The 14,798-nt window shown below is 39.9% G+C and overlaps 1 protein-coding gene across 3 annotated transcripts in view; it reads right to left on the bottom strand.

Annotated features, from left to right (window-relative positions):
• The window catches only part of slit1a (slit homolog 1a (Drosophila)), a 90,551-nt gene that overhangs the window by 11,966 nt on the left and 63,787 nt on the right, over positions 1 to 14,798 (bottom strand). For all 3 annotated transcript variants that reach the window (XM_027176258.2, XM_027176256.2, XM_027176257.2), the window contains exons 16-27: positions 13,385 to 13,529; positions 12,593 to 12,667; positions 12,360 to 12,503; positions 11,971 to 12,114; positions 11,489 to 11,655; positions 10,298 to 10,430; positions 7,887 to 7,955; positions 7,638 to 7,709; positions 7,456 to 7,527; positions 4,067 to 4,138; positions 2,570 to 2,733; positions 137 to 261 (exon numbers count right to left, since the gene is read on the bottom strand). In XM_027176258.2, the coding sequence (XP_027032059.2) occupies positions 137 to 261; positions 2,570 to 2,733; positions 4,067 to 4,138; positions 7,456 to 7,527; positions 7,638 to 7,709; positions 7,887 to 7,955; positions 10,298 to 10,430; positions 11,489 to 11,655; positions 11,971 to 12,114; positions 12,360 to 12,503; positions 12,593 to 12,667; positions 13,385 to 13,529 (1,382 nt within the window). The remainder of the gene's footprint in view (positions 1 to 136; positions 262 to 2,569; positions 2,734 to 4,066; positions 4,139 to 7,455; positions 7,528 to 7,637; positions 7,710 to 7,886; positions 7,956 to 10,297; positions 10,431 to 11,488; positions 11,656 to 11,970; positions 12,115 to 12,359; positions 12,504 to 12,592; positions 12,668 to 13,384; positions 13,530 to 14,798) is intronic.

The following is a 14,798-nucleotide window of genomic DNA, read 5'->3' as shown; positions in this document are numbered from 1 at the left end:
ACAGGGCTAAAAACTGGTCTAATAGTAGTCAATAAGAATAGAACCAAATAGAACCAAAATGAATCTTTCTAATATTTTCTCTTAATGTTTGTAATGGTGGAAATAAATGCAGAACTATAAGCAGGATGCCGCTCACCTTGAAGCCTTCTACACACGTGCACTTATACAGTTCTGCTGAATCTAGCTGGCAAGTGCCGTGGTTCATACAGGGGTTAGACATGCACGGGTTACACTTTGCCAGGACAGACGGGTCAGCTTCACCTGCAAAACACACACGAACAAGCACACACACACACACACACACACACACACACACACACACACACACACACACACACACACACACACACACACACACATTAGTAGTAGTACAGCCTCTGAAGGTTACTTCCTAGCGTAAAAAAGACTTTATTATGTTGGCTTTGTACTGTAGAAGCCAACGTTCTGTTTTCCTATTTAAGCTTAGACAAAAATTTATCAAGAGTAACTCCTCCTAGGACTTTTGAGCCACATGCACCGAATTCGGATCTGTTTTAGATCCTGGTCTGAAGTTTGTTGCTATTACTTTTCTAAGCGATCCGAGTACCGGTACTTGAGGTACTGGGTCTCAAAGTGGCCTTTTTTCCCCAAAGACTCCCATTATAAATTTTGGAGGTTTATAACACGGCTAGCTTTCGAACTACCTACACCAAACTCGGCCAGCTCCTGTAGGGTGATACTCTAAACAAAGTTTTAAATTGGTGTACCGACTGGCCTTCCGGTTGTCTCGCAGCCCCGCCCCCAAAATATGCAAAATTAAAAAACTTTTTACAACATGGACATCTGACATATCTAAACACTCAGAACAATGAGGGGAAATTCCTCACGTGTATTCTGCTCACGTCACATGACGTTACGTGATGTCACGTGAAAATCAAAAATTAGCACAACATGGACAAGTGACATATCAAAACACAATCAGCCCAATATGGGGAACTTCCTCAAGAGTATTTGGGTGATGTCACATGCTTGTCTCCGCTTACCTCCAAATGTTTTTGGCACCCTAGCTTTCTGTCCACTTGCCTCCAAAAGCAACACTAACCCTTATGTCCACTTGCCTCCAAAAAGCACCATCCGTTGCGAATACTTGCATCGTCAAAGCCAACATCAAAGTTTGTCACGACGCACTTTACAAATCTAGTTTTTAACTAACATCATACAGAACTCCAGTAAAAAAAAATCCACACCACAACCACTAGAGGTCACAGTCATTCAAATACTCATTGCTCATCATCATGAACTATGTCTGTGTATTTGTTTCTCATATTTATATTTGTCTGGTAAGCTAAGCTTTGTTCAGATCTTTGTGTAGTTACAGAAAAATGATCAACAAAGGATTAGTGTGATGCAGCTATATGCAGCATGGTGCATAATAAAGTTATTAATACCAACCAAAAAGGTTGATTCATTTCCTAGAACAGCGTTGTCCCAAAGTGTTTATTCATATACTGTACATCAGCAACTTGTCAGCAAAGTTCTGACACTGGCGACTCTTTCCATAAATGGTTAATAAACGTCTCCTTAGAGCTTCATGAGAAGTATTTTCAAAATATTTTCATCTGTTTTTAATTTACACTATAGTCAGAGCCGCTGTGATAGAAAATGAATCCATATATCCATCATCACAACAATGCTGAGCTAAACCGTACTTTGACCAGTTTGGAGCTTTTTTAAACATAAATCTGGGCTGCTTTGGAGTTACATATCTTCATAACAGAAAGCGTAACGGTGTCTGGACAGAACATGCATTTTTGTATATCTGATATATCTAATTAACTATGATAGTAGCTAATACTTAAAGTAATAAGATACTGATTGAGTATGAAATGACTGACAGTAGTTTATCAAAAGTAATATAAAAGGTGTATTATATGAAAGTCGGCAGTAAGAGCTTTGAACCATTAATCTATTTATTTATTAATTATTGTGGTGTATGTGGTAGCCTAGTGATTATGGTGTTGGGCTACCAATCGGAAGGTTGTGAGTTCCATCTCAGGTCCAACAAGCTGTCATTGTTGGGCCCCTGAGCAAGGCCCTTAGCCCTCAATTGCTCGGTTGTATAAAATAAAATGAGATAATGTAAGTCGCTCTGGATGAGGGCGTCTACCAAATGCTGGAAATGTAAATGTATTCATATTTTCTTAGAAATATTCAAAGCAATAAAATAATTAGTTTTGTTTTTTTTTCAAACATATGTTTATGTCATTAAAGTAAATGGTTATATAGAGCCCACTGTTGCTCTCTGAGATGCTCCAAGTAATTAATACATCAAAAATGTAAAAATTAATACATCATTCATTTTCTACCGCTTATCTGAACTACCTCGGGTCACGGGGAGCCTGTGCCTATCTCAAGCGTCATTGGGCATCAAGGCAGGATACACCCTGGATGGAGTGCCAACCCATCGCAGGGCGCACACACACACACTCATTCACTCACACACCACGGACAATTTTCCAGAGATGCCAATCAACCTACCATTTTTTAGCATAGTGTAAGGGAAATAAATGATAAAACAAGTCAAATATACCATGACACTCGAATTTCTTGGCTGGCGTGGTGAGGAGTAACTTTCCCTCCATTTCAGGCGGCCCAGTACAGCGAGCGATGCCCGGCTCCTTATAGCCTGTCTTCACCCAGTCTGAGAGCCAACGCAAGCGACAGTCACAGTACAGTGGGTTCGCACCGATGGCTCTGAAAAAGCAAACTTTTCACTTAAAAAAACAACTTCAAGTAAATGCAAAAAGTTCTTCAGCCATGAATAAAGTTAAATACATGTAATCTTATAGATTTCAGTAGATGGCGCTCTAGGACTGTTCATTATACTGAATCAACATTGCATTGGAACTCTTTTGGGTTTTTTGTGTGTGTGTGTCTGTGTGTGTCTGTGTGTGTGTGTGTGTGTGTGTGTGTGTGTGTGTGTGTGTGTGTGTGTGTGTGTGTGTGTGTGTGTGTGTGTGTAAAAGAGAGAGGCAGTTAGTGTGGAAAAAATACAAGCATTAAACAATGAAAACAGAAGATAGATACAAAATAGAAGAACTGAGATAAACATGCAAAGGTCTGGACTGTTTTATTGTGAGACAGACAGGTCGGCGGCTCACTTTCTCTCAAAGAAAGAAAGAAAGATAGATAGATAGATAGATAGATAGATAGATAGATAGATAGATAGATAGATAGATAGATAGATAGATAGATAGATAGATAGATAGATAGGTGTGTAATGGTATTGACAAAATATTTTTAAAAATATTAAAATAAATGATTGAATATTTTAAATTAATTTAATTTTAAATTAATTAATTTTAAACATTTAATTCGGCATTTAATTTCTCCCTATATATTTATTTATTTTCCATTTAAATAGCTTTTTGAGACAACAAAGACATAAAAGTGGAAAAATAGCTAATATCGATGTGTATGGCACGATGTGTATGATAATAATAATAATAATAATAATAATAATAAGAAGAAGAAGAAGAAGAAGAAGAAGAACAAGAACAAGAACAAGAACAAGAAAAAGAAGAAGAACAAGAAGGAGAAGTTAAGAAGCTCAAACATTTTCTGCATTGACATACATGCAGATGTTTGGGGCCACACGCACACAGTCGACGCAGTCTACACTGTCAGAATAAACAAAAACACATGCTAGCAGTGTGTGGGAGTTTTTGCAAGCAGGACACACTGCGGCCCGAGCTGTGTACAGAAGCCGCAGACCACAGAATGCCTGCATCATGTGAAGCGCCTATGATCAACTGACAGTTAAAGGACTCTGTGTGTGTGTGTGTGTGTGTGTGTGTGTGTGTGTGTGTGTGTGTGTGTGTGTGTGTGTGTGTGTGTGTGTGTGTGTGTGTGTGTGTGTGCGTGTGTGTATTCTTCAATATAACACAAAGCAGACTAACTGAAGGCTACTACGGAGATGAACTGTATTCACATTGTGTGTGTGTTGTGTGTGTGTGTATGTGTGTGTGTGTGTGTGTGTGTGTGTGAGTGTGTGTTTCTGTGATCTATACACTACAGCCATACTCACAAGTGAGACAGAGAGACTGCATCACTGAAGATCCCATCAGGAAACTCGGAGATGTCGTTACCATGCAGGGACCTGAGAGAAGGGAAATGAAACACAATCACACTTACACTGTGCACCTTTACCAAAGCCAATTCTCTCCAGTTTAGCACTTACTCTTACTATCGTCTTACCATCATTAAATCACAATATTACATGTGCACTGATTTTTCATTCCTTTTCATTAACAGCTCTAACTCGCGCCGGGTCTCACTGTATCCAGAACCTACACCAGGGACACTAGATTATGCCCTTATTGGCCTGCCAGCCTCTCCCACACTCTCACACACACCTTAGTGTTGCCATGCCACTTACCAGCATGTTTTTGGAGGTGTGAAGGACGATATGCAAAAATCCAAGACGTGTGCACAAGTTTTAACTTCTCTGAACGTCTTCTGATTTTTGATCATATTCCACGTCCCTCTCCCCATACTGTCAGCTCTTATCATGAGCACCTAACTTTCTGTTCCTTTTGGAAATATCCCAGTGTTTGCAATACAATTATATACCATCAAATGTATAAGTGGAGCAGAGAGACATTATTTCCTGTCCGATTACCTTGTTTCTTTCTTCATGGTAGAAAAGGAGAGTGATTTTCTTTTCTTTTCTTTTAAAGGTGTTCTCGAGTGTGTAAGATGTACGTTTTACTTCTTTAGCCTTGAGGTTTGAAATGACAGCCTGGATTTTACGGCCTGCATAATGCGAAGTATTGCGCTTTTCTTTTTAAATGTGCTTTTCATCAGGATAATCCTTATTTCTTCTGTACATATAGTTTTCCCAGTGGACAAATCAAGCGTAGTTGCTGTAAGCCCTGACTGAACCCACAGCCTTACCCATTCTTGCAAGTTTGTTTTTCTTTTCCCTCTGTTACTTTTTCGACACCTGTCGCTGGTGCCATGGCGGAAGTCGAAACTATATTTTGGTGCTGCGGTTTTGGCAGCAAGCTTGTATGGAATTCAGTGGTGCTGCGTGTTGGGTTACGACGAACGGCCCGTACTCGTCTGGTCAGAGTGAGTGTGAGGACGAGAGTGAGTGCGACAGGGAGAGTTCCTCATCTCTCAGCAGCATGATTAGGTGACAAGGCGATCAAGGGCTTAATGGTTGTAAAACAATATGGACGTCCTAATCCATCAGGTCATTATCATGTGCTGCTAAAAAGACCCATGGTTTGACAGTCCTTGGCTTCGACTCATTCCTTTCTGTCCCTTTCTCTCTCTCTCTCTCTCTCTCTCTCTCTCTCTCTCTCTCTCTCTCTCTCTCTCTCTCTCTCTCTCTCTCTCTCTTTATTTATTTATTTTATTTTATTTACTTCCTCACATCCTAGTCTCATTTCTTTCTGGACCAAGAGCAAACCTCATCTTCTTTTCCCCCAAAAAGGCCAATTAACAGCCTGTTAATACCAAATAAAAAAACCACATTCAAGCCAGCTCCAAGAACATGCCGAGCTGCACAATTATTTTCGCTCTTTTCCCAATCCCAGTAAAAACAATTTAAAGGTGACGCTTTATGATCGCTTTAGCACCTAGGTGCCTTTTTTTTTTTTTTTGTGACGGCTACCTCGGTCTTTCATGCCTGGTGGCTTTGAACCCCTGAGCTCTTTCGAGTCTTTAAGCGAACTGTTAAACGGTTATGTCGCGACACGTTATTTAAGCAATACGGCAGGGAAAAAAAAAAGGTGCCAATTCATATTTTATGGAAAGTCTTTGAAGAATCAGACTAGCAATAAAGAGATCAAAAGTTCTACCGTGACTGTGATTGCTTTTGCTAGAGTTAAATGGTGATTGAGACAATAGGGTGGTCCAGACTACAGCGGCTGGTGGGGGAGTGGTGCAGTTTTAAGAGATCTTTTGTAGGGATACGCTGCAAATGAGCACAATGTTAAAGAACAGCAGTCAGGGCAAGCACCAATGCAGATTTATAAATATCAAAGAAATGGGGGCAGGGCAGAAATAGACCGTATTTGCTAATGATTATCGGATTTTGGCATCATTTAGCCGTTAAAGAGCAGGGGGATGTTCGGGGCTTTGTTGCAGGCTGTAAAAACGCATGTCTGGAGGGCCACATGTCACAAGTCTGCTGCTAACGCAACCTCCCCCCCTTTCCCACCACACACTCACATACACACAAGCATCAAGAGTGGAGATATAAAGATTCTGGAAAACATGCCCCTCTAGCTACACACACACACAGTTCCATCTGTCAAAGTGCCCTCGCTTTCTCCCAGTCCCCACACACAGATGGCTTTTTGCTTTTTCCCCTCCTGAATGAAAGGAGTCTTCAAAACACAATTTGGCAACATTCTCTGCTTAGTTTCTCCTCCATAACTCTTGCCGATGCTTGAAGTGTATAGAGGTTCATATGCAGGCCACCATCTAAAGGTGGAAATTATGTCCCTGGCAGTCAGAAAAAATGGGCCAAGGCTGATTTTGAACCTCCTGGCACCCTGTCACACACTTCAGTAGGAACACTGATCTAGGCTCAGACTCTGTCAGGCTGTGTAACTGTACCCAGTAGGCTATAAAAAAGAAAGAAAGAAAGAAAAAAAAAGAAAGAAAGAAAGAAAGAAAGGATCCCACATCTGCTTCTTACTTTGCAAACATTCTTCAATACAAACTGTGCTGTAAAAAAATCTTTACTGGTTTTGCCACCTTTCTGATCCAACATGCTACCTTAAAAACCTCCAGTTTGCTCGGGTAAACAAAACAACAACAACAACAACAATATACTATTTTAAAATGGAAATAAAGCAATGTTTAATAGGAATGAGTATTTAAATCATTTGGCTTCAGTTTCTTTTAAAATGTTCTGAGGTCATATATTTTAATAAAATATTTTGCACAGTCTATCTGAAATGACGCTAAAGAACTCAGATATGGAGAATTTAGTTGCTTTACTTTAAAGTCATCCATCCATCCATCCACCCATCCATCCACCCATCCATCCATCCATCCATCCATCCATCCATCCATCCATCCAAAAATGTTTTCATTAGTTTATGCATCTATTTATTTTCCTCTGGCACCGATTTAGGAATAAACTGATCAATTTAAAATGTATATCCTGAATTTAGATATTTCTGTATATGACATATTAAACTCCAAATTACGACATCCACTGAAAAAAAGTGCTATACGAATATGAATTCTGAATTGAACTGAATTGTCTACTTATTTCTGACGCTTTTTTATTTCTAAAATAATTATAGTTAAATGAATCGCATTAGACTTTAATTACTGTAAAGTGAAAACATATTACATAAAAGATGCCAACTTGCATGCCAACTGGTGAATGGTCGAAGCTAATCATTTGAAACTAAAATGAATCATTTTGCTAAGAAAAATAAGGAGACGTACAGCAGACGGAGAGAACGGAGTCCTGCGAAAGCCAGCGTCGGAATGCAACGAAGCGCGTTGTAACTCAGGATCCTGTTTGGATAGAAGAGACAGTGTGTTAAATTAGGCTTTGGATTTTTAACCTATACACAAAATTCTCGTTTGAGTAATGAAGCAATTTCTCACAAATGTTGAAAACGTACAAGGTGGTGAGCTGGCTCATGTTTGCGAAAGACGAATTTGTCAAGACGTTGATTTTGTTGTTGCTCAGGTCACTAAAGAAACAAACAAACAATCAAACAAACAATCAAACAAACAAACAAACGAGACAACAACAGAACTGACCGTTAATTCCAAATATCACACACTTATACTGTAGGTGGCACTACCTTTTTTTTCACATATCAAACGTAGAAAGAAATAGGAGAGAATAAGGCATGTGAAACACTTACACCAGCTGGAGATACTTGAAGGTGGCAAGCTCTTTTGGCACGACACTAAACTGGTTGCCGTCCAGGTACCTGCGGAGAGAGGCAGTCACGGTTAAATGCTACTTCTCTTCCCATATCGTCAGTGAGAAAATATCTCTCTCTCTTCCAGAACAAAAGCCTCTCTGAGAGTCTGTCACCCACAGTGTGTTATAATAGGCCGCCTTTTTTGGCAACTGGTGCTTGGCCTACTCTGAAAAGAAGCAGTAGGGGTGCGTATTAATAAAGATAATGACAATAAAAACTTTATTTACATAGGACATTTTGTATATCGGAAATGACTACTTAAAGTGGGTTTAAGGATTAAACGTTAATAATAAATGGATACGACCTGAATTAATTGATCATGTCCAGTACAAGCAAAAAATATAGATAGATAGATAAATCAAGAGATAGAACCTTTAAATACTGTATTGTCAATTTTATACAGTGTTTTGTCTTATAAACGTTTTATCTGCATGTATGTTAACTGACCCTATATAAGCCAATTAACCATTCATTCATTCATTCATTCACTCATTTTCTACCGCTTATCCGAACTTCTCGGGTCACGGGGAGCCTGTGCCTATCTCAGGCGGCATCGGGCATCGAGGCAGGATACACCCTGGACGGAGTGCCAACCCATCGCAGGGCACAAACACACTCTCATTCACTCACACACTCCAGACTACAGTTTTCCAGAGATGCCAATCAACCTACCATGCATGTCTTTGGGCCGGGGGAGGAAACCGGAGTACCCGGAGGAAACCCCCGAGGCACGGGGAGAACATGCAAACTCCACACACACAAGGCGGAGGCGGGAATCGAACCCCCAACCCCGGAGGTGTAAAGCGAACGTACTAACCACTAAGCCACCGTGCCCCCCAGCCAATCAACCATAAAATAATAAGATTATAATCATTGACAGGTGAAGAGAATCACGTTTATTATTTTGGTACAATATTCGGTCAAGGGTGGGACTATATTAGGTAGAATGTGAAGAGTAAGTCCTCAACATTTATGTGTTAAAAGCTGGAAATACGGGCAATTGTTATGTTCTGAGAGACTTTGACAAAGGGACAAATTGTATTATATAAAATGATTATATAAGAAAATTGCCAAAACAGCCTCTTGGCTTGTTCCTGGTATGCAGTGGTTATGACCAAAAAATAAATAAATAAATGGTCCATGTAAGGACAACTGGTGACCCTGCAAAAAAGGTCACAGTGCCCAGGGTTTACTGATTGATGCGTGTGGGGACCAAAGGCTAGTCCGCATCGTCTGATCTCAAAGAAAAGCTACTGTAGCACAACGTTCTGAAAAGGTAAATTGAAGACCAGTCTGAGTGCCCATGCTGAACACCGATCATCTACAATGGGCATGTAGGCAGCAGATCTGGATCAAGGAGCAATGGAAGAAGTTAGTCTGATGTGGATAATCACCAGGATGCACCATGGAAAGAAGGCAAGCCGGGATAACCGATGACAGCATGCTTTCAGACACGCTTGTTTGTGCTTGTGTGTGGAATGTGTCAGTTCCACACTTACTCACACACAGACACGCACGGGCCACTTTGCATCCTGCCCCTCATTGTGACCCTCTTCCTGACCCATATATATTTTACTCTACTAGGTCACTGGGGTGTGTCAACTCTCGTTCAGCAAACTCAACAAAACCTATACACCTACATACTATTGTCTATGCCGAAAAATGTGAAAAATGGAGCATGGGTTGTAAGATTTTCTGTTTTGGCTAATGACTGTGGTTAAGGAGCTTGAAGATGAAAGCAGGACACACCTGGAATGTATGTGTTTACCATCAGTGAGAGCACCTGTATTTGGAAATGACAGGATGGTCTGGAAAAGACTATTGCACATTGTTCGGAGTAAACTAGGGGAAAGCAGATTGATACCTACAAGTGTCCAAGTTTCCATCACTCCTACTCATCATCATGTAATTTTGCCTTTGGATGCTTTTTTTTTTTTTTTTTTTGGAGTTTCATATCACCTTCCCAATTTGCCTGGGGCTCTTTGGCCCTGAGCACCTGAATGACATCAGCCCTAGTTCCTCTTGGGAGCCACACTCCAAGGAATGCGGTTATTTATTTTTCTCTTGGTTTCATGTTTATAGCAAAACCATAGAGGAAGTAGAGGAAGTACAGAAAAGAAATGTGAATTTAGAAAATTTGCAATGAAAGCATGCGTATCAGATATCGATATGTTCAGCTATTCAGGAGCATGTGAAAGATTATGTCTTTCTAGCTGCATTTCAGTCTTATATCAGATTTGGCTTACTTTCCACAGTACAGCATAATGACCATATGCTTGTGATTGAGTATCTTGTTAAAAAATAATGTATAAAAAGCTTCTCCTTGATATTCCCAGCACCAGACTTACAGCTCTGTTACATTACGCGGGATCCCTTTAGGGAGGGAATGAAGGTGTTTGTTGCTACAGCGGACCACTGTCTCCAGGCAAGTACACTCGCTCGGGCACTGTGGGCGTGGTAAGCAGCTGGCATCGTCTTGGCCTGTGCCATGGGACACAGAGGGGTCAGTAAATACAAAGAATTGAAGAAATGTAAACAGACAGACAGACAGAGAAAAAAGAGCTCAACAACCTATTTGGTTAAGACTGTAACACAATGACAGTACCTGCATTTATATCTGTTTACTGAACCAAACATGCACATATGGTATTTATCTGTAAACATGAGCTAGAACTTTTTTGCCATGTCCCAGATACACATTTCTAGTAGCAAACATAGCATCAAATTTCCTGTGAAACTTTACTATTCATATCTGTACAGAATATATTATAGGTTTATTCTGAATAATGACAGGAGATAAATCCGAATAAGAGAAGTGTGAGTGGTGTCAGACTCCAGTCATGGAGGGCCACAGTACTGCAGGGATAATCATTCAGCCCCACTTAACATACCCAATTTAACTCATCAGTCAATTACCATGGGTGAATTTAGCATGTAAGAAAGATCAAAACACAAATCTCTCTAGAGCTTTGACCCTCAAGGGCTTGACATTGACACTCCTGTTCTAAGATAGTATTGCTCTTAGTAACAAAAACAACGAAAAAGCAAGAGAACTTACATTTCTCTTCAATCCGTGAGGTGAACGATTGTAAAATTGCATTAGTGCAGCAGTTTAATGTGTACTGATCGTGCATTTGGCTTAACTTTCTATCCTAGTATCTTTCCCTAGTTTTCATTCTAGTCTTTTCTTATTGTACTGCACATTAATCTTGCTACAGATTAAAACAATAAATATTGGAAAATATGTGATTGACTAACAGTCTCAGCAAATACATTACAAACTGCTGTTGTATTCATCTTCCACCCAGGTCAAGTCAAGTAGCTTCATTCATTCATTCATTCATTCATTCATTCATTCATTCATTCATTCATTTTCTACCGCTTATCTGAACTTCTTGGGTCACGGGGCAAGTAGCTTTAATTGTCATTTAAATTATATATAGCCGTTTAAGTACACAATGAAAGTAAATAAGGTTTCTCATGGACTATGATGCTACATTAAAAAACGTTCTGGTTCAATAGAAAAAGAGAGTTTCTACCATCTTCACAGCGGAAATCTGGTAGAGCCACATCCTGTAGTGGAATCTCCTTCAGAAAAGCAGGACGCTGACAGCGCGGATTGCCAGTGACAATCTTGCGAGTCCTCAGCCAGTCGCCCAACCATGCTAACCGGCAATCACAGTTAAAGGAGTTGGCTAGCAAGTTCCTGCCACAGGAATAGAAAAATATTAAATGAAATTGCAAGACAGAAAAGTCAGAGTAGATAAAGTCAGAGTAAAAGCCTGTTTCTTTCATGCTAATGAAAACCAGCTCCGTTACTCCTGAGCTGCTGCTCAAGAAATTTGATACTAACTCTAAATTGCTGGAATCGCCCAAATATACAAAGACTGATGATTGGAGCAAAGAAGTATTTGGTTGGTTTTCTGTTCTGTGAGCCTTAAGACCAAGATGAAAAAAAATCAAAATTTTGATCTGAGTGGATAAAATCAAAAAATAAAGTGAAAATCGCGTTAGAACGTACAGGGTTGAGAGGGTCTGAAGGGTGTCAAAAGCTCCAGGTGAGATTGTGGTCAGTTGGTTGTCGTAGAGGGACAGTAGACGAACGTTGTACAAGCCGGTGAAGCTGTTGTTATGGATGCAGCTGATGCGGTTGTTGCGCAGCATTCTAAAAATCGGCATAAAAACAGTCATATGTAATGATATTGTGTCAAAGGTAATAGATTTCCACAGCTGTTCCAAAGGGGATTGTCAGTTTAATAATGAAGACCACAACGATATAAAGAAATTCAATATGAATGCTATGAGGCACTACTATGCTTTTCTTTTCCATTTATTATATAACAAACATTGTAACCTAAGGCTATACTTTTCTCTCATGTGTTTTTCCCTCCACATATACTCATAACTCACAGCATCCGAAGCCCTTCAAGACCCCGGAACATGCCACTGCGCACGGAGTCAAGTTGATTGGCCGTCAGGTGAAGCTCAGAGACAGACGAAGCGCCCTCAAACGCACCGTCTTCAATTTCAGTAATCTTATTGTTGCTGAGGTTTCTGCAAGACAAATGGCAATATCAAAAGAAACCTTTGGCACAGTAAGTTTGAAACACATGTCTGAATGTGGCTCTGGGGTTTGTTCTTACATTTTCTTCAGCTGTGTCAGAGACCTGAATGCGCTGTTAGCTTCCAGAGAAGTGATTTCATTGTTGTTCAGGCGGCTTCAGGGAAAACGATGCGAAACAAAGTTAAAAACAGACAGATTGAGGTAGATATTAAAGCAAATAGTCCTCCTAGCCCTGTTAAAACAATCAGTCTTGATGGCATGCTGGCAAGGCAAAAATTCATGCAAATCCGAGTCCCTTCTGAATAAAGATCAGTGGGTAAACTTTCAGCATTGATGACTGCAGAAAACCACATCCTAAACTGAGGCAATGGGTTTTGCCACTGGAGATTCATCATCTACAGGAAAGAGAACTAGACTTTGTAGTAATGCAGGAGCTTTCAGAGATTAAAGTGTAATCACAGTGTGCGTGTCCTGGACAGGTTTACACAGAGAATTTTTTTCCAGTTGTGCACATGAGGTTGCAAGGTAATTAGTAAATGTAGAAAAATATTCAATACCCTAATGGCTATACCATGCCATACTCCCTGGTGTTACCAAGAATCAATATCAACAGTATCTTAAACTTTAATTACTGTATATTGAAAGTCTAACCATGATGACAGAGTACAAGGTGAAAGAAATTAAGCTATACTACTGACATCTGTAGTGAAAGTTAACTGTATTTTGAAAGGTTTTATCCGCAATAGCCTTTCATTGAAAGTATTCTAGCTCTGCTTGTACGGTATAATCCACATGAGTTTCCCATTTGGCCAGTTGTTAGTTAAGATGAATAGCCCTGATTTAGAGCTTCCGGTCATGCAGAAATGCTTACAGCTCGGTGGTGGAAGCCGGGATGTGTTCAGGGATCTTGGTGAGGCGCAGATTGGAGCAGTCCACCACGTTGGATTCACAGCGGCACTTGGCTGGGCAGACTGGTTCATTGTTGCATTCATTGTTCAACCTGGTGTCCTCTGTGCCTGAAGGAACACAAATGAAAATTTTTTATATCAAAAGAGGCTGTGAACATTATTCTCTCCACCTCCCTTAAGCTTTATGAAATTTATGGTCTCTCCAATCTTCGGACAAGCCTCAGTCTTCACACATTAAATCATTATACCAGCAAATTCATTCAAATGTTTTCTCCTCAGCTCATCAAGTTTTTGGTTGCCTGCAGTGAATCATCTGTCAGATCCTAACTCTGTGTCAGGCAATGTGTTTCCCAGTCAAGGTTTCCTGCTGTCTTTTGTGGTGTAAAAACAGCAGTTGTTTGGCTCTTGTAGGTCTACGTGGGAATTGCTTCGCCAGAAATAAAGGAACTGCACAATCAAAGAACTTCAACGGAAGATAAGAGAGAGAGCTGAGATTTGTTTTCAGAGCAAGGTATCACTTTGCTCCATAGATAATATACTGTAGGTGTGAGTGTGACTGCGATCAAACATGACTTGTGGGACCCAACAAAAAAAAAATCGTAAGAGAACCTGCATTTTTTATTTTAAGAGTCGGTTAAATATCTAGCTGAAATGTATGTGACAAAGAAAGTACCTTTAGTATTTTTTCCCAAGTTGGTGATTTGCCAATTTGAATGCTCACTAGCAAGTCCTTACATGATATCTACCATCCCAGTGAGGGTGAAGGCTGTCTTCCTACAGTATGTGTTTCCTGCTCAGTCTATGTCACTGGGCAGATAAGAAAGCACTATCTGCCCTCTTAAGCATACATGAACTTAAAGATGCCGACATATGCTTAGTGTTGCTCTGATTGACAAGGGAGAGAATATACCATCACAACTAGATTATATGGACAGTGGTGCTTTCTAGGGTTCACAGCCATGTATGGCTGCATTATATGCACCCATAATCTCCTGCAAAATTAGCTACAACACTTTCTTTAGCATCACTTTAGAGCCCAGGAATGTTCCTTGTGTGTTAATTAATTATTTCATCACTGCAAGTCTGATATTAAATGAGTCAGGACACTGTTGGCATTCAGCACGAAATGTTTTCATTTTATACAGAATTTTAGTTGATTTACATAAACAATTATGTAATTTTTTTCGAAAACGTTTCCATGAATTTATCGCCCCTAGTAGACCAAATGAAAACAGAAATACTTATGAAAAGCTACAACTGCTTACAGCCCCTGAATGTGACATGACAATACTGAATATGGACACAAAAAAGCTCAAATTCAATATTTTGGCCTCTGGTAAAAAAGAGTTAAATAAACTACTTACATGTATTTTGATA

This window comes from Tachysurus fulvidraco, chromosome 7, assembly GCF_022655615.1.
Source record: "Tachysurus fulvidraco isolate hzauxx_2018 chromosome 7, HZAU_PFXX_2.0, whole genome shotgun sequence".
Classification (NCBI taxonomy): domain Eukaryota; kingdom Metazoa; phylum Chordata; class Actinopteri; order Siluriformes; family Bagridae; genus Tachysurus; species Tachysurus fulvidraco.
This window is presented reverse-complemented; position numbering and strand designations above follow the sequence as displayed.